This window comes from Fukomys damarensis, unplaced genomic scaffold, assembly GCF_012274545.1.
Source record: "Fukomys damarensis isolate Sample0158 unplaced genomic scaffold, DMR_v1.0_HiC HiC_scaffold_7, whole genome shotgun sequence".
Taxonomy (NCBI): Eukaryota; Metazoa; Chordata; class Mammalia; order Rodentia; family Bathyergidae; genus Fukomys; species Fukomys damarensis.
Window position 1 is genome coordinate 20,917,032 of NW_022900919.1, and position 18,574 is coordinate 20,935,605.

At 43.6% G+C, this 18,574-nt stretch overlaps 1 protein-coding gene across 4 annotated transcripts in view; it reads right to left on the reverse strand.

Moving 5' to 3' along the window:
* Positions 1-18,568, reverse strand: part of Fsd2 (fibronectin type III and SPRY domain containing 2) — a 44,893-nt gene extending 26,325 nt beyond the window's left edge. For 3 of the 4 annotated variants that reach the window (XM_010621158.2, XM_010621156.2, XM_033761110.1), the window contains exons 1-6: positions 17,736-18,568; positions 6,490-7,350; positions 6,253-6,348; positions 2,316-2,546; positions 1,095-1,117; positions 100-221 (exon numbers count right to left, since the gene is read on the reverse strand). In XM_010621158.2, the coding sequence (XP_010619460.1) occupies positions 100-221; positions 1,095-1,117; positions 2,316-2,546; positions 6,253-6,348; positions 6,490-7,122 (1,105 nt within the window). In that variant the 5' untranslated portion in view covers positions 7,123-7,350; positions 17,736-18,568. The remainder of the gene's footprint in view (positions 1-99; positions 222-1,094; positions 1,118-2,315; positions 2,547-6,252; positions 6,349-6,489; positions 7,351-17,735) is intronic. The other variant, XM_010621157.2, reaches the window with a different exon arrangement.
* Positions 18,569-18,574: the final 6 nt, after the last annotated feature.

The following is an 18,574-nucleotide window of genomic DNA, read 5'->3' on the forward strand; positions in this document are numbered from 1 at the left end:
ACACACACACACACACACACACACACACACACACACACACACACGGGCTCCTGGAGACCTGAGCTTGCTGTCAAGGTAGCCCACAGGTGGGATACACACCGGGAATGGTGTTCATGGAACCCATCAGCTGTTCCACATCAGAGAAGTCCAAGGTCTGGTCTTCAAAGTCAGGCTGGGCAGAGATTTCCACATCTGTTTTTGTTTTCAAGAATTTCCCGAGCCTGTGTGTATACAAAGACACAGTGGCATGAACGCAGGGGTGCGCTTCCTAGGGTGTCTCTGGGTGCCGTGTCACTGGTAGTGAATGGAGAGCCCTCTTTGCTGAGATTTCCCATCCTAACATACTGCTGGCTGCATGTATGAAAGGAAAGGGCTGTGTCAGAGGGTGGCTGGGAGGACGACTGCTCCCCACCTGTGCAGGATCCCTCTGGGGATAACTTGGAAACTCCCTCACCCAAAGCACCCCAGGCTCTAAGATGTACGGAGGGCTCAGACAGGATCCTGGAGCGCCCTCAAGATTCTGGTCTCTGGGCTTCAGATCTCCTGGCAATGGCAAGGTTTCTAAGTGACAAAACCAGGATCTGGAACCAGATTGACTTTTGCCAAAATCCATGTGTTTATCCCTTAGAATACTAAGTTTCAACGTACTCGTTGCTTTGTAGATATTTCTTAGAAGCTTATCATAAAACTGACCTTGTGTGTAAACAAGGAATGTGGTTGAATCTGCCCAGGGTACAGGGGTAGCAGGGTGAGAACCTCTGTCTGTCTGCCTCTAAACTATGCATGATTTCTGCAGCTCCATGGCCCTAGAACAGCTGTGGGGTACTGGGGTTCATTCTAGGTCCCAGCTTCTCCTGGTACAAGGAGAGGCTTGTGGAGACCTGGCCACAAGTTTACTGGCTGGGCTCCCTTCCGGCCCTGAAACTCTGAGATTAAATTCTAGAGGTTCCTTGTGGCACCACGCCACCATTTTGAAGCCAATGCTACTTTACATAGAGGATAAGACCCAGAAGCTGAAACCAGAAGCATAGACCCCAGCAGAACTGAGTCCAGAAGTTCAGAGCAGAAAATGTGTGTCAGAGCAGAAGTTTTACCTGTCAGTCATGGCCACTGCATCCTACGAAGGAAGAGAAAAGGAGAAAATGTTGACTCTGGAAATAAATTTTGTATGTAAACATACAATGGAAAGTAGGAAAAGGGAAAGATCAGCTGTATGCACATATTCACAAAACCATCCTGTGTCTGTGCATTTCCTTCTGCACTATGGCTTTTCCCATTCACAAGGGTGAGCCTTTCCCATGTCACAGACCATCTTTGGACCACTGATTTGAAAGACTGCAAGCAGTTCATTGAATAGAAACTCCACTGTTTGCTTTACCATTCCTCTATTGTTGGGCATTTTGGTGGTTTCCAAATTTTGCCATCACAAACAATGGTGAGAAGAATACCTTCATGGTGTCACCCCCCCCTTCCCATTCTGGGTCGTGTCTCTGAGAACCTCACAAGAGGCATGAGTGTGAATGGCTCTCATGGTGCCTGCAGATTGCTCTGCTTTAGCCACCATCCCTTGTGCAAGTGTGGCAGGAAGGCAGTGCAGTTGGACTTTGAGGAGCTGCTGTTGGCCAAGACAATCTGGGGTTAACACACAGCAGCCTGGAAGCTTCTGGAGCTGGAAGCTCCTCCCCCACATTCTGGACACCACATCTGCCCCATAGTCCTACGGAACCTTGTGGCTGAAGGGGTCTCCAGCTCTGACTGAGACTGAAATTCTCACAGCCCAGCTACATGGGGCTTGGGTCAGATTTAATTTGACTTGAAGAAATTAAGAAATGGAGTTTTGGGGTGCATGTCTAAGTTTATGAAGTAAGATTTATCACGGCTGCCCCTGTAACCGGGAAATTTTAGTTTAGGGGGGTTTTTGTTTGTTTGTTTTATTTATTTATTTACTTTTTAGCCTGAACAACTTTCTCCTCAGAGCACTAAGAGGCTGAGTGGCCCAAAAACGCTCAGGGCACTATCTGTGCTGAGCGCCAAGATGATGTGACAGATCTCCAGAAAAGGGTGCTGCCTCAGTGGGGGTGGTAGGAAAGGGTCAGCTGTGCAGAAGCCTATAGCCACTCAGGACAAAGCCCTGTAGAATGACAGGGCCACGACTTCCTCTGTTGTGAATGTTTGGAGGCCTCAAGTGGATGCCAACCATAAAGCTCAATTTCAACACCCCAGGGGGAGAGAGGACGACCTGACCTTCCCTAACTGTCATTTTGGCTCATGATTTCATTTTTGTTCTTTACGTTTCATTTTGTCTCATTACTGACCTTTAAGAAATCAACCTTCTCCTCATGACACATCTCCTCTATGGTTTCCATCAGTTCTTTGCAGGTATCCAGGTTTTCCCCACAACTGACCAGTTGTGCATACAGGGCCTCCAGCTTCTCTTTCTTTTTCTCTCCTAGAGCTTGTATTTTTTCTTCATATTTTTGGGCAAGTGTTTCCAAGATCTCATTGTAATGTGACTCGAAGTTTTGTTCTTGTCTTCCAAAATGCTCCTGCAAGATAGTTGAGCTCAGTCATCATTTCAGTGCATGTAATATGGGACTAGGATCACCAGAGGCATGAATACATATCTCCCCAGGGGTGTTTCAGCCCCTCCATGTCATCTTGTCTCTCCCAGGATGCCAGCATGAATGCTGAGGGAACCAGGTCAGAGGAGTCTCTGTCTCAGCTCCTCAGAAATGATCTTAGCAAAAATCACAGCTGTATCTCCTAGCAGCGTTTTGAAATTCTCTCCCAGTTTTAGCTACCTCCCATCATCACCATGACAACCAGCCAAGGAGCTCATCAATGATAAATAAGACTGTCATGGAAATCTTCCATTTTAAAGTGGAAATGTTTGTCCTGAGAGGTTCCCACATATCATTCCCTTCTGAGTTCACAACTCCTTAGAATGCTCCTCACAGGAAAGCCAGGTTGCATCACCTAGGGTCATACCAAATAGAGGAAGATGAGGGCCATTTATGTTGGAGCCAGGTGGTATAGCCTAATAGTGAGAAAATGCGAGGAGCAAGCAGGGAGGTGCTTCATTTGGTACTAGTGTTTAGTCCAGAACAATGACATGAGGAATAATAAGTAGAGCATAGCTATTTCTGCTCTTCATTATTTATATGAGAAGCCCAGGGGAACTCTGTGGATTTTGAATGAGTCATCTTCATCAGATGATAAGGACAGTTCTAAAGAAGAGGCTCTTACACATCATTCAGAGTTATAATTAAACACCTAGTATATACATAAGAATTACTCAGAGTGGTGAGAAGGGAAAGCAATAGATGACTCTCCAGTGCACAGCATAAAATGTTGGCCTCAGAATCTTCACTGAGGATGAAGGTACTTTGATCTAAGAGTAGGCTGGGCTAGGCAGAATGGTGCACCCCTGAAATCCCAGCACTTTGGGAGGCTGAGGCAGGAGGATCACAAGTTGGAGCCCAGCCTGAGCAACTTAGTGACTTAGAAAGACCTTGTCTTAAAATAAAAAAGGGCTGGAGGTATAGCTTAGTGCAAAGACCCTGGGTTCAATCCCCAGTACTACCCACCTCCAAAAAAAAAAGAAGGAAAAGTAAGCTGGGGCCAGGGATTTAGCTCAGTGGCACTGCACCTGCCTCGCAAGCACAAGGTCCCGAGTTCGATCCCTGGTACCAAAAAAATAAAAAGTAACTGGCTGTGTTGGCTTTCTATTACTTTGGCAAAATACCTGAGAAGTATCAATTTAACCTGAGAAAAGATTTATTTTAGCTCATGGTTTATCTAGGTTACTTTTTCTTGTTGCTGAGACAAAATACCTGACACCCAAAGTTAAAGGAGGAAAGTTTATTTGGCTCACAGTTTGTAAAGGTTTCAGTCTGTCGTCACTGGCTCCAAGGCAGGGTGGCGTGGCAGAGGAAAAACAGTCCATAGCAGGCAGAAGGCAGCAAGTAGCAAGCAACAAGTGACAGTAACTCTCTTTCCCTTATATCTTATTCAGGCTACCCACCCTTAGTGCATGTAGCACTCACACCCAGGGTGGGGCAACCTCAATCCTAGCACCTCACCATGAATCACATTCTCAAGCCCAGAAGCACACACGCTAGATCTGGCCACCTCCAAAGAGCCCCACCTATGACTATATGAGGCTTTGGTGAGGGGACATCTGACTAAAGCCATAAGATGGTTTAAGTCCTTTGACTCTTGGTCTGGCTAATTTTGGGTCTGTGATGAGGGAGAAAATCATGGTGGAAGCAGACAGTAGAGAAAATTGCTCACCTCATGGCACCCAGAAAACAGGGAGAGAAGGGAAAGGGCCAAGACCACTGCAGGGGCCAATGAGGTCCCACCTCAAGTTTCCACCATCTCCTAAAAGTGCCACCAGCAGAGGACCAAGACTTCAACACATGCACTTTGCGGGGGGTATTTAAGACCCAAACCAAGCTGGGTATGGTGGTGCACACTTGTAATCCTAGCCACTCAGGAGGCTGAGGCAGGAGGATCACAAGTTCAAGGCCTGCCTGGGAGATGTAGGAAGACCTTGTCTCAAAATAAAGAGGTCTGGAGATGTAGCTCAGTAGCAGAGCACTTGTCAGAATGTGCGAAGCACTTGATTCCATCCTCTGCACCACAAAAGGAATAAAAGAAAATCCAAACGGTAACACCAACAGAACAGAGTGTGAGGAGTTGTATGCTGGCTGTTGCATTCTTAACCCTCCCACTACCACCTTTGCTCGGAAGGGGAGGCTTTGCCCCTTCTCTGCCTTCTATAGGGACCAGTGTGATAGCTCTCTTTAAGGTTGAGTATTAAGAAGTTCTAGCTTCAAGGGAAAGGGCCTAGGGCCTTGTCAATTCCTATGAGGTGTTTCTGAGGCTGCATTACAGAAGCAGAGCGCACAAACAGTAGGAGGGCCTCAGTCCTGAGCTACCTCATCTGGAAGGTCACAGTCATGTGCTATATACCCACCAGGCTATACCCCGAGGAAGCCTCCTTATGAGGAACAGGTAACAGCTGAGTGAAAGAACACTTGGCAAAACCAAGATGGGCATTGGCAGAGCTTCATGGAGGCTGGTCTGGGACAGATGGTGGCCTGGCGTTGTGCATCCACCAGCGGGCAGAGAGACAGAGCAGCAGGTTCTAGCTCAGAAGTCCTGGCCCACACTCATCCTCAGGGCATGGTGAGGAGGGTGAAGGGCCTCGAGGGAGAGGAGGCCCCTTCCAACCTGGGAACTTTAAAGTCTTACTGATCTCTTAGCAAGTCTGTAAAGTGGCTAACTAGATGGAGACAATGACACTGATTTTTGTGGCCCATGCACACAGCTTATGTATGCCTGTGTTTAAGAAGCAGTACCTGGCAGAACGAGCATGGTGTCGCAGAAAACAACTAGAAACTGGTATTTGCTATGGGTTAGATCTAAAACACGCCCCCTAGGGTCTGATGTGTGTGGAAGGAGATTGGATCATGGACGCTAAGCTCGTCAGAGGATTCACCCATGGATGAGTTCAGTAGCTGAATGTGCTGTTAGGAGGTGGGGAGTGGCTGGAGGAGGTCACTGGGGACGTGACCAGAAGGGGGTCTTCTTGTCCTTGGCTCCTCTTTTCCGCTTCTTTGCTGTCACAAGGTGAGCACCTTTCTTCCTCCAGGCCCTTCCACCACGCTGCCTCCACCAGCCTACCATGGATTAAATCCTCGAAAAATCATGAGCTAAAAATAAACCTCCTGTCACTTAACGGTGAGTGTTAGGTACTTTGTCCCAGTGACCAGAGAGTGACTAACAGTTGAGCTCAGATATTCACTCTTCTCTAGCTGGGTGATACCGCTATGAAGCAATCATTGTTAGAACAAAGAAGGTTCGAGCCACAAACAAGTGGCAATTTGGGTACGGGGCATGAGGAGGAAAAGGAGCCCAAGAAAGAGGAGGACGAGGACTCTGCTTGCAAAGTTTCTGCCTCATTTATTCATGCAACAAACATGTATAAAATGCCTGTGGCAACACATCCCTCAGCATGGGACTGGGGTGTGCGGGAAGAAGACACAGGCTCCCTACCCATAGGACACAGAACACAGGGTGTGCTACAGGCACGTGCCCTGCTGCTGTGGCGGTTTGAGAAAGGGTGAGGGGACAGAGCACGTCTGTGACAGCTCACATGAGAAGGAAATGGGTTCTCTAACACACACTAGGACTGGCTGCTTGCAAAGGGAAGCCTTGTGTCTGAGGTCGCCAACACGGTCTTACCTCCACAGTGATGAAAACCTCCTCCAAGTGACTTGCAAAATTTTCCATCTCGATAATCTGCTGCTCCAACTTGTACATGTTTTTGTGAATTTCATCCTGTCCAACAGAGCATCACAGAGAAGAAGTCAATGCCACCCTTGCTCTGTCTCCTTTGGAGATGGCATTGAGATCGCTTCCCTGCCATCCCCTTGAAACAACAGTGTGACTCCTAAACAAAGCCCCCAGGAAGCCTGTTACCTTGGCGCTCTCCAAGGCTTTACTGAGTGGAGTTACTTCGTGCTCCTTGTGCTCATCAAAGTCCTTCTCAACACCTCTGATTGGGGTTCTACACGTGACACAGAAGACATCAGCAGCTTCTTCCTCATCCTCCTCCTCTGGGATGACGTAGCATTCGTACTCCTCGCTGGCACGGCCATGTGTATACCCGTAGGCTTCCCGCAAGGCCTGGCTCTGGCTGGCCATGCCCCACCCTGCATAGCCCTGGTCCTCAGCCTCATCTTCTCCTCTGCCAAGTCTCCAGTCTCTCTGCTCCCTGGCCGGCTCTTTCCTCTTCAGTCCATAAGGAGGATACACTGACGTCCCCATTCTGTCTTCATCAACAAACTCGTCCCCTAACTCATGGTCATCCTCTAGTCCATATAAATGGACGAGTTCATCTACTTCTTCTTGGAGGTCTCTTTGAGCTTGGCCTTCCCCTGCCTGCCCTGGCCCACCCTCAGCTTGCACTATTTCTCTCCTCGGTCTAGTGTTTTCTTCTGGGAAGCTCTGTAGTCTGTCTTCAGAGTCATACAGATCCATGTGATAAAAGTGGAAGTCCTTGGGAGCTGTGGACCTGTGTAGCCTGGGCTCCTCCTCCACCTCCTCCTCCATGGTGATTCTAGGAGGCCCAGGAAGCACCAGTGTACAAGAAAGACCCCTGCTGGATGCTAAATAGTGAATTTACAGGGTTCTAGAATGCAAAAAGATGGAAAATATCAGTTCCTGAGAAGGTCATGAGATCAGGTTCTTCTCATTCATAAATTTTAAAAATTTCTCTGAGAAGTTCAGTTTTATGTTGAACCACTTGAAATGAAAGGTATTTTCTCTGGGCTTTTTAAGCTTAAAGAGAAAAATTAGGAGAGAAAGGTCAATTTAACTAACAAAACATTCCTCCTATACATTAAAACAACAACAAGGACAAACCTGAAATGTAAACAAAATAATGGGAAGAATCAGAGGCAATTAATTTTTAAAAGTGTATGAATTCATTAAAAAGTTATGATCTCGTCTCAGCCCAAAGAGGGAAGGTCTTTAAATAATACTTTCTACTTATGTTTATCTTTCTTTATGACAGAGTAGTACTCCTTTGTGTGTAAATACCACATTTTCTTTATCCGTTCAACTGTTGATGGACATGTAGGCCACTTCCAAGATTCCAAGTTCTATTAGAGCTGTGCTGCTATAAACATGGGTATGCATGTACCATTATAACATGATGTGTCTAACTCTTTCAGAAAGATACCTAGAAAGGGAATAACTGGATCAACTGGAATTTCTAGTTTGTTTTTTAATGAATCTTCACACAAGGAATGTAAACATTATATACTGCAAACATATACCTCCCCCGAAAAAAAAAGAAAAAGGAATGTGATCAGGTGGATAGAAGGGTGAGAGAAGGGAGGGAAAGGGGATAAAAAAAGGACTAAGAGGTATTAGGTACATACATCAATTCTCCACGAGGAATGTAAATGTTATGTACAACAAAAATATACTAATAAAATCCATTAAAAAAGAATACTTCTGCAAAAAAAAGTTATGATCCCAAAAGATGAATATACAAGGATAGTTTGTAAGACAATTACTTTTTCATGATATTAGTTGTGCAAAGTATTTGGAAAATTATTTATACTTTTGAGTAATAGAACAAATAAATGAGATGTCATTTTGCCTTTGCAGTTTGGAAATATTTTAGAAAATAAAAATGATATCCAAGGGCTGGGGGTTTGGCTCAGTGGTTCCGCAGCCTGCCTCACAAGCACACAGGGCCCAAGTTCGATCCCTGGTACTGAAAAAAAGAAAAAAAAAAGATACCTAGGGTGGAGGCATAACTCAGGGACACAGTACATGCTCGACATGTTCAAAGATACAAGTTTATCAAAGAGATAAGTAAACTGGATATTTGATTTATGAACTCAATTTGTTCCTGAGGGCTGATTTGTAACTCAACTTGGTAAACTGAAGGCTGAGGCTCCCCTACACAATCTTGAAAGCCCCTCTCCTGTGTACAGGCAGATCTCAGTGTCCTTAGACACTGGCCTAAGATTTCTCAATTAACCCCACACAGGAAAGGATGCTATAAGGTTCCTTCCAGAACTCTTTAAGGGTAAATCTGTATCTGAGACCATCTGCAAGCACACGTGGCTGGCATTGGAGTTGTAATTCTAGACTTTGTAAATTAAAACTAAAATTCTCTTCATGACCCAAGTTGTTTGCATGTCAGGCTGGTCATAACTCAAGGGTCCACTGTAAAATAATAAAATAAAATCTCACTCAAAGCTGGCTAAGGGCACAGTTATGTGACACTCTGGTACACTGCTGGTTGGGATGTAAAGTGGTTCTACACTTCTGGAAAGCAAATTCGGCATCATCTTGTGCAACTTTGAAGGAAAATCCAAAATATAGGAAAAAATTATTTTTCTATGGAGTTTCCATCACATCTTTTATATTAGCAAAAATATTTTTTTCAAAAGTCTTAATGATTAGAATAGTTAAGTCGACTAGGATAAGTACACTATATAGACTATAAAATAGCTTTTAAAATATCTATAGAGAGGATATGAGAACTTGGGAAAAGACTATAAAAGATGCTGAAAATAAAGAGAATTTTTATTGTGTATAAAATATGATGCCACTATTTTAATGTAAAATCTAGAAAGAAATAATGGTAGCAGTAGTAAATACAATGATAGTCACAGAAGCTATAATGAATTGTGTGCTTACTGTATGCTCTTTCTATGAAAATATATACTAATTAATCTCACATACATCCTATGTGGTAGGTACTGCTATTATATTCCTTTTGCAGATGAGCAAACTGGCTCACAGAGAGTTTCTTGTGCAAGTTTACACTGTTATTAAGATTTAAGCCTTAGTCTATGTGGCAGCCAGCTGATTGAGGTTTGATGACATCCAACTACAGGGAACATGATGGACCGGATATTTCAGGTGCCTTCTAAAATCCATTACCACATTACATAGAAGACACATTTCCCACTGACATCTGCCATCCAACAACAGTCTATACTTCAGTGGTCTTTATTATATTCACATATATGTACAGTGATCATCACAGCCAATTTTAGAACATTTTCATTATCTCAAAAAGAAGCCCTTTAGCTATTACTGCCCACATTACCCTTTTCCCCAAGCTCTAAGCAACCAAGAATCTACTTTCTGCAATCTATTGATTTTGTTTGTGTATGTCATATAAGTGGGATCACATAATAGAGGGTCTTTTGTGACTGGCATTTTCCATTTAGCAGGTTTTCAAGGCCCGTGAATTTAGCACATGTCAATACTTCATTCCTTTTGGGGGCTAGAAAGTTTTTTGGATATATAGCATCATATTTTGTTTATTGTTGATCAGTTGCTTTGGATGGTTTCCCATTTCATTTGGGCGTTTATTATAATGATGCTAAAACTTTTATGTGCAATTTTTTTATGGATATATGTTTTCATCACTGAGAGGAGGGGGTAGGGAGGGAGATTTTCCCTAAGGGTGGGATTATTGGGTCAAATGGTGACTTTATATTTAACTTTCTGAAGAATTTCCAAGCAAGTTTTCAAAGTTGCTGCACCACTGAAGGCTCTGACTTGTCCATATCCTTGTCAGCACTTGCTATTATCTGACTTTTTGATCACATTCATCCTGGTAGGTTTTAAAGTGGTATCTCGTTATGGTTTTGAGCTGCATTTCATTGATAAATGATGATGTCAAGTATCTTTTATGTATTTATTGATGATTTTTATATCTTCTTTACAGAAATGTGTATACAATATTTTGTCTACTTTAAAATTGTGCTATTTTCTGTTTATAGTTGAGTTGTAAGAGATTTTTATATATTCTGAACAGTAGTGCCTCTAGGTACATGGCTTACAAATATTTCGACCTCATTCTGGAGGTTGCCTTTTCATTTTCTTCATAATGTCCATTGAAGAACAAGTGATTTTAATTTTGGTGAAATCCAATTTATCTAGTATTTTTCTTTTTGTGCTTATATACTTTTGGTGCTGTATTTAAGAATTTATTGTTAAATGCATGGTTAAAGCAATCTTGCATTCCTAGATAAGTCCCACCTGGTCATGATGTTAACATTTTTTTGGTAGTTTTTTTTTTTCTCTGTGATTCTTCTCTGGTGTTGGTACTGGGGTAACATGCCTCATAGAATGAGTTGGGAAACGTTTTCTGCTTCCATTTCTTGGAAGAGTTTGTAAAGACTGGCATGAATTTTTCTTTAAATGTTTGGCAGAATTCACTTTTGAAGCTATACATTCCTGGGCTTTTCTTGGTGGGTAATTTTTTTCTATCCTTTTTATCTATTTGTATCTTCTGCATATAGCATATCAACTATCTCAATTATTTTTATATATTCATTATGACAAGCTTTCTAAGAATTTCCAAGTCTTTGCACTCTTTTCTATGCAACAAAATGACATTTCCTATGAAATAATATACCAAGCCCTCAAAGTTCTTAGAATTAATTAACTTCCCAATCCTCAGCTTTTTACTAGGATAGCAAACTGAAGGTTAGATTCTTGGCATTGAAAGTATGCTGAGAGCTAAAGTTGTAGCAGTGGAGAAAGACAATTTACCACAGAGAAGTATTAAGCTACAAGTATTAAGCACAGCAACTATGATGTCAGAGAACTCTGAAGGATACCTGGAGGCTGAAGGAAAGATCCTCACAAAGGATGCACCTGAGGATCTTTCCCACAGCCTGCGGGAAAGGGGGCTCAGCTCTCACTGAAGAGGTTGTAACTGAAACCCCAGGACAGGGCAGACAGAGGTGACCTGGCCAGAGCTGGTGCACAGTTGCTGGACAAGGAAGAAAACCAGAGAGACACAGATGAACCAAGGCTGGCTGGCAGGTGAGCAAGGGAGATGAAAGCATTGTTGTATACAAGATGTGCTGGGAGGACCAGGGCACAGTGCTCACCACACCCTGAGCCATTATCACCGTGTTCTACATTCTTGACCTCATAAACCATGCAAGATGATAAATATTTATTTTTTAAGCCAGCAGGTTTTGGAAACATTTGTAACATACATTATCCCAGCCTAAAAGTAACTTCTGTTCATCCGGCTCTCCCCTCTTGCTACCACTTTCTCTCCTTTGTTCACCTTCAAGCTCCTTCAAAGGGTAGCGTTTAGACTGTGTGGTGTGTACATGACACTTCGCAAGAGCTCGTGGATATGGACAGTTTTTAAAGCTATCAGTTTCCTGATGTTCAACCTCACGTTTAATCTTTCCCAGAGCTGCTCTGCTTAGGAATGAGCCAGCATCTGAAGCTCCATGCAGATTTTCTTTCCACTATTACTCTTCTATTACAAAATACAACCACTCTCCTCACTGGTCCTGGATATTACACTGCACTGTAAGAGTTCATTGCTGGAGAATTTAAGAGACCTCTGGGCTGACTAAAGGAAAGGGCAATTTGAAGGGTTGGTAACAACACAGAAAGTGAGTGACATTAATGATGGGGTAAGAAAAACATTTTTCAAGTTAAGTGGCTTCTAGTTCTCTGCTTCCAAGAAAAATGAAAAAGGACCTAGTCAAGTTGTCAGCTGATATAGTGTTAAAATAATTTTTTGTGATAGATTACCATATAATTTTGGCATAAATTTCAGAAAGTTCAAAGGATTGAGTTGACAGTGCTCTATCAACTGCTTTATTTCCATTTACTTATATAGGTGAATAAGATCACTTGGGCTTTCAACTACAAAGTGAAAGCCAGCAAGACAATTCACTCTAAATCCCACTGTATTACAGAACATGTAATTTTCATCCACGGATACATGAGTTTAAAAAAAAAGAAGAAAATCCTCATCCATCTCATTAGTAAATATGTTTTCAAAATAATTATCAGCTGCGTATGCTAGTGCAGGCCTGTAATCCCAATGCTTAGGAGGCTGAGGCAGGAGGATTAACAGGAGTTCAATGCCAGCCTGAACTATGCAGTGAGACCCTGCTTCAAAAATAAAAATTTATTAAAATTTGTAATGTATTTATGCTGTTTTATATAAGACTAAAATTATATTAGTAACTTAATTCAGAAAGAAAAAGCATACTATTTAGAGACGTAAGAATCCAGGAAAGTAAGAAATTTAAATATCAAGTTATATATGAGTATTTTTTGTAAAGAAATATCATAGATGATCAATAAATGACTTTCCCAATTTAGAAAAAAAACATTATTAGGACAAAATTCTACTGAGAAGTAAAATGGAAAAACAAGTTCAAGGAGAAAAAAAGAGTAACATAAAATTTCTAACATTATATGAGTTTGTTTTTACATTTTTAAAATATTAGATGAAGGATAGGTATCACATTGTTACAGTATTGGTTCTTGAATAAATTAAAAGAGGTTATGAAATTATTTTGTTTTCAAATGTAAATATTTATGATTTGCCAAAAAGTACATTTTTCCAACTATTTTACACTTTATAAAATAATAGCTTTATTAAGATATGATTTACTAGGGGCCGGGGTTTTAGCTCAGTGGTTCTGCCACCTGGCTCGCAAATGCAAAGTCCCGAGTTCAATCCCTGGTACCCTCCCCGCAAAAATGATATAATTTACTGCTGGGCGTGGTGGTGGTGGTGCATGCCTGTAATCCCAGCTGACACAGGAGGATCACCTAGTTCAAGGCCAGTCTGGGCTACTTAGTGAGTTCAAGACCAGCCTAAACTACTTAAAGAGACTGTCTCAAAAAAAGAAAAAAGAAGTTTATTTAAAGTTCACGCTTCTTTTTTTCATTACTGAGGATTGATCTCAGGGCCTTTGCGCTGTTACACCTCTGATCCTTTTTATTCATTTTGAGACAGAATCTCACTAAGTTGCTATATTGCCCAGGTTGGGCTTGAATTTGCAATCCTGCTGCCTCAGCTTCCCAAAGTGCTGGGATTACAGGTAAGTGCCACAGGTTTTAAAATTCACTTTTTTCAAATATTCAGTTTAGTAGTTTTTAGTGCATTCACAGAGTTGTATATTTATTACCACTATCCAATTCCAGAACACTTTCATCATGCAGGCTTGGTCTGCAGGGTGCCAGCTCCACTGTGCCCTGGCCCACACCTGCCTGGACCATCCATGGGACCTGGCTGGGGAGATGGGATGAAGGAAGGTAGCTTCTGAGGCAACATCACAAAGCTAGTGGCTAATGACATGGGATGTCTGCCTTTGCACAAAGGTCACCTGGGGAAACTGAGGAGCCCTGTGACTCTGGCTGGTCCCTGTATACTGGGCTGTGGCTCCGGGCATCACTCACTGCTCCAGCACCAACTGTTCACAGGGCTGGTGAGGTGTGGGTTAAGGGCATGGGTGGCGCTAGGTGTTGGGGGCATAATGAATCTGGGACACAGTCTCCGTTCCTGAGGAGGCCCCAGGTGGGCAAACAGGTGATTATTACTCCAACTGGGCTGGGGCACATTTTCTCAGAAACACCACCTTTCCTCTCCTGGGACCCAGGAGACAGCTCCCTCCTTATAGCACGAGCTCTGTTCACATCAGCTGAAGTCACACTGCTTCTCTCTGTGGCTCCAAGATCACACCCATTGCCACCCTGTGGTCAAAAGTTTTCCTCAAAAACACCTGTTCCTGGTCTGCTGCCTACGTATCATGTGACTGTCCTTGCAGTGTCTCTGCCAAACATATGGCCAAGCACTGTGCTGTGCCACCCAGGCAGAAGTGCTGAGTCCATGCAGCCTGCCTTTGGAGGTCTCCCTTGGACAATTCCCCCCTCCACACTCCCCAGGCAGCCACAGCATCTCTAGGGGGCAGCTTTTGTCCCTCTGACCCCTCCTGTGTCTTCCGTATGGTTCTACCCTGGGCCTTGGCTCTGCTCGCTCTTTCTGCCGAGAGTCCTCTGTCCTTCCCCACCTACTACTTCTTCGTCTATGTGCAGCCATGGTATCCCCCATGAGGCCCATAACATTCCTATTGTCCATTAAAAATAATGTGATGCCCACGTCCTCTGGCCCCAAAGTAGAGCCTGGTTTCACTGATCTTTCATAACACCTGATCTAATGAGTGATTACTTCTGCTGATTCTGCCTCCATGTCTTGATCCTCTAGATACCACTCCCCATTGCTGTCCTTGGGATCTACATGGTCCTGCCTTTGTGTTCTGTCTTTGCTGCATCCTAGCAGCATGGCTTCAGGGAAGTCACCTCCCTAGGCTTCACTTCTGTGGGCCATACAGTGTCTAGCTCACAAGATTGGCCTTTCAATGAAATTAGTGTGTAAAATGCTTAGCAGAACACATGGCTCAAAGCAAATCCCTAGCAAATGTTACCTGCTGCTCATATTGGTCTTGCTACACATTGTTACCATTACTAGAATAGGCATCTCCCACCTGGGCCAGTTGAGAAGCCTCCTGCCTGGTCCCCCATGAAAGCTGAGGACCAGGCAGGCACAGCCCATGGTGGCTGCAGCAGTGTGGGATCATCTGTGTCTGTTGTGAGAACATCTGTCTCCTGAGAGCAGCTGAGGATGGGAAAAGGCACCAAAACACGACAGCCTTGCAATTGGGCAGAAACAGCTTCAGGTTCCGGCTCTTCCACAGCAGGAGCTTTCAGGGGCCCAAGGCAGAGATTGGCACTCCGGATTCTAGGATAGCAAAACTGAGTTCTCATGAGGGCAAGGGGCTTGTCCATCCGACAAGGATCTCCACACCCACTTCGCACCTAGCCCTGGGCTGGGTGCTGCCCACACAGCCAGTGGGTGAAGAGCTTGCATCCAAACCCAGGTTTTTGCTAAATCATACACCCACAGGAAAATCGCACCTACATTTCCAAAAGAAAAAGAACCAGAATTCTGTATCCCCCACCAAACTGTCATGAGAAAACCTTCCAGCTATTGGCTGGAAAGTGAATCAGCCAGCAACCTCTGGAGAAGACGCCGACGAGGACAAGGTGAAAGCCCAGGCATACGGGTTCCAGGACACACACGTGCCCACATTTGCTTTTGTTCACGCACATTTGCCCTTTGAACACACAAACACAGACTCGTCCACGTGCCTGGTGCCCAAGCAGCCCACAGTTCACACACACACTTCTCATTATGCTTCTCCTCAGCGCCTACACTCTTTCACTTTCTTAACAGAAGCAGAATTTGGGAAGAAAGAAACACCAAGAATAAATTGTCATTTTATAAAGTATGAAAGTCAGGCAGGTTTAATGAAGTAACAGATTGCTATCCACAACGAACATATTGAGCGGACTACTGCACCTCTGTACCATGAAGTAGCAGTTTTAAAAAAAAGATGTTTGCTTAGTCTTTATACAGGAGAAGCATTCCTGTGTTTTAATTAGCAATTTCCTTCAGAATGCTTTTTAACCTTCTATTGGTCATGTTCTTGTTGAGAATCTGCTCAAACCTCTCTATAACAGAAAGGGACATAATTTTGTATATAATTGTAGAAATTCAGCCATGTACCCCCTTGTAATTCCTGAGCTACAGCTAAAAACAAACAAACAAACAAACAAAACTTGCTTTAAGATGTTAGCTGAATAGAAAAGCAAAACAGTTCCAATCAGCCTTACAGGCACAGTGCAGGCCCAGCAACCCTTGGCAGGAGTAGCCTATCTGCAGAACAAGCTGATTTTGAGTGTTTGAATCAATGCATGACTTTTGTAGGCATGTGTGGTACAGATTAAAATAAAATATTTATCAACCCAATACTCCAGACGCCAACAACAACCAGGATTCCAAACTGCTCCATCAAAAAATCTGGGCACTGAACTTGCCCAACACACACAGTAAGGATCACTGGGCTCGCCTGAATTTTATGAGAAACTCTGGCATCTGGCACCACCCCATGTTCAGTAAAAGAACATCCGTGCTGACCCTTGCTGACAAAAGCACAGAAAACATTTATGCTGTTAGGTGTGATTTAAACATCTGCAATTTACCATGATATCCCTTCTTATCTAAAGAAAGATTTTGCATTAACATAGTAGCAGAAACCTGAGAGTTTCTAATTATACAATTTGCATGAGAAGAACATGACTATACAAAAACTTGCCTGCGGACTGAAGGGTCCATAGATGCTTCTTAAATCAGAAGACCTGAAATTCTGCTAGAAAACCAAATCCCTGTTCAGCAGGCTTCCTCCTGGGTGACCTCTGCGTGCCCCACCCCCAGGCCACCCTGCTCCTTCTGCAGCCGGGCTTTGCCAGCTGGACACCCAAGCCAGACGGTAACGAAAGCTATTTCTAGCCACAAATAGCAATAGGCAAACTCCTGGTGATTCTCCTGCCTCAGCCTCCCAAGTATGTGCACCACCACGCCCACTTTACGGAGTCAAATGTTAATCTCATTCAGCAACACTTTCGTAGACACAGCCAGAATAATGTTGGACCAAATATCTGGGAACCCCGAGGCCCAGTCAAACTGAATACATTAAAATTAACTATCACACAAATACACATATACCACAGACCCCAAATTCAATACATCATTGTGAGGTATTTGGAAATGCACCATCTGTGAAGCATCAGTCATGAAGGTGGAACCCTTGTGAATGAGACGGGTGTTCTTATAAAGGCTGTCCCTGGGGTCTCCCTTGTACCTTCCTGTCTTGTGAAGAATCAGTAAAAGAAGTTATCTACACACCAGGAAGCAGGCTCTCACCAGATGTGGAATTACCACAGCAGCCAGGCTGGACTAAAACATCATTCCCATACACTCACTCACACACACACACACACACACACACACACACACACACACACACAAACACACACACAAAATAGGAACAGTTTGTCTCGAGTTATTTTACTTTCTTCTTTTGATAGTATCTATTTTGTAAGAATCATATTTATCTTCCTTTTAAAATATATCCTATTTATCATAATAGTAATGTATGCTATTTGGCTTAGAAAAAAACACTACAAAAGAACCATAACACAAACAAACCAGCCGGGCACCCTAGCACAACTATTGTTACGTTTGGTGTATATTTTTAGCTTGTTTAAAAAAAAAATCTTTTCTAAGAAGACACAAACTTACCCTTTCTCACAAAATGAAAAAAAATTACTTTTATAATTAGAAGCACTTTTGAAAAGCCAAATTAAGTAGGAAACAACTACACAGGATAAGACAATACAAAGCAAATATAGTAAAAGACATATGGTGAAGAATATGCAAAAAGATATTTAAAACAGATTATCAAGTCATATTAGCTAAAATAATATATAAAAATAGTTTGGGGAAAATAGATTACCTCAGCTAAAGATGATACTCAGAGGATCTAGGAAGGTGGGAGGGACAGGTCACCGCACCACAAGGCATGGGTTCCTCGGGCAGGGCAGCTGTCCTCCCTCCATATCTGGCCCCACACACAGGCCGCAGGCCAGCGGTGTCTCCTTCAAAAGGTCTTCAGGAGCTGGGGTGCTGGTGTGGTCCGACTGTAGTGGACCTAAAGGTCCCTTCCTGGGTCTGCTTCCTTGTCTCTAAAATGGAGAGCTGGAGAGATTGTATTTGAACTACCTTTAGTGTCCCTTCAGCCTCCCTCCACAGTACTGGGGCACACAGACACGCCATAAAAACCTGTGGAACTGACAGAAAAATTTGGCTTCTCCCCAGCGCGTGGCTCCATGCGCCACAGTGAATGTTTGACATCCCCAGCACACCTGTGACATTATCCAGGGCAGGAACCACTTCTTCGGTAGGGCCCTGATGACGGAAGATGGAGTCAGCCATGTCCCTGTTCTGGAAAAGTTCAGAGCTTAGCGCAGAAGGCTCAAAAAGCAACGCGTTCATTTAAGAAATATTTTCTCAGCGTCAGTCTGGGCAAAGCTGGGGAAGGTGAGGTGAGAGAGGCGGCCAGGCTCCAGACGAGCTGCTAGATTGATCCAGTTGGAAGTAGACTTCCCCCTGTTACTGGCCATTGAACCAATGGGCGCTCTGCTACTAGGCTACATCTCCCGCCCTTTAACATTTATTTTTAAATTTCGAGATAGTCTCGCTCAGGTTCCATCCTCCCAGGATGGACTCGAACTTGCGACCTCAGCGCTGGGATTTACAGGACTGCGTAGCCGGGCCGGCTCCTAGACATTTCAT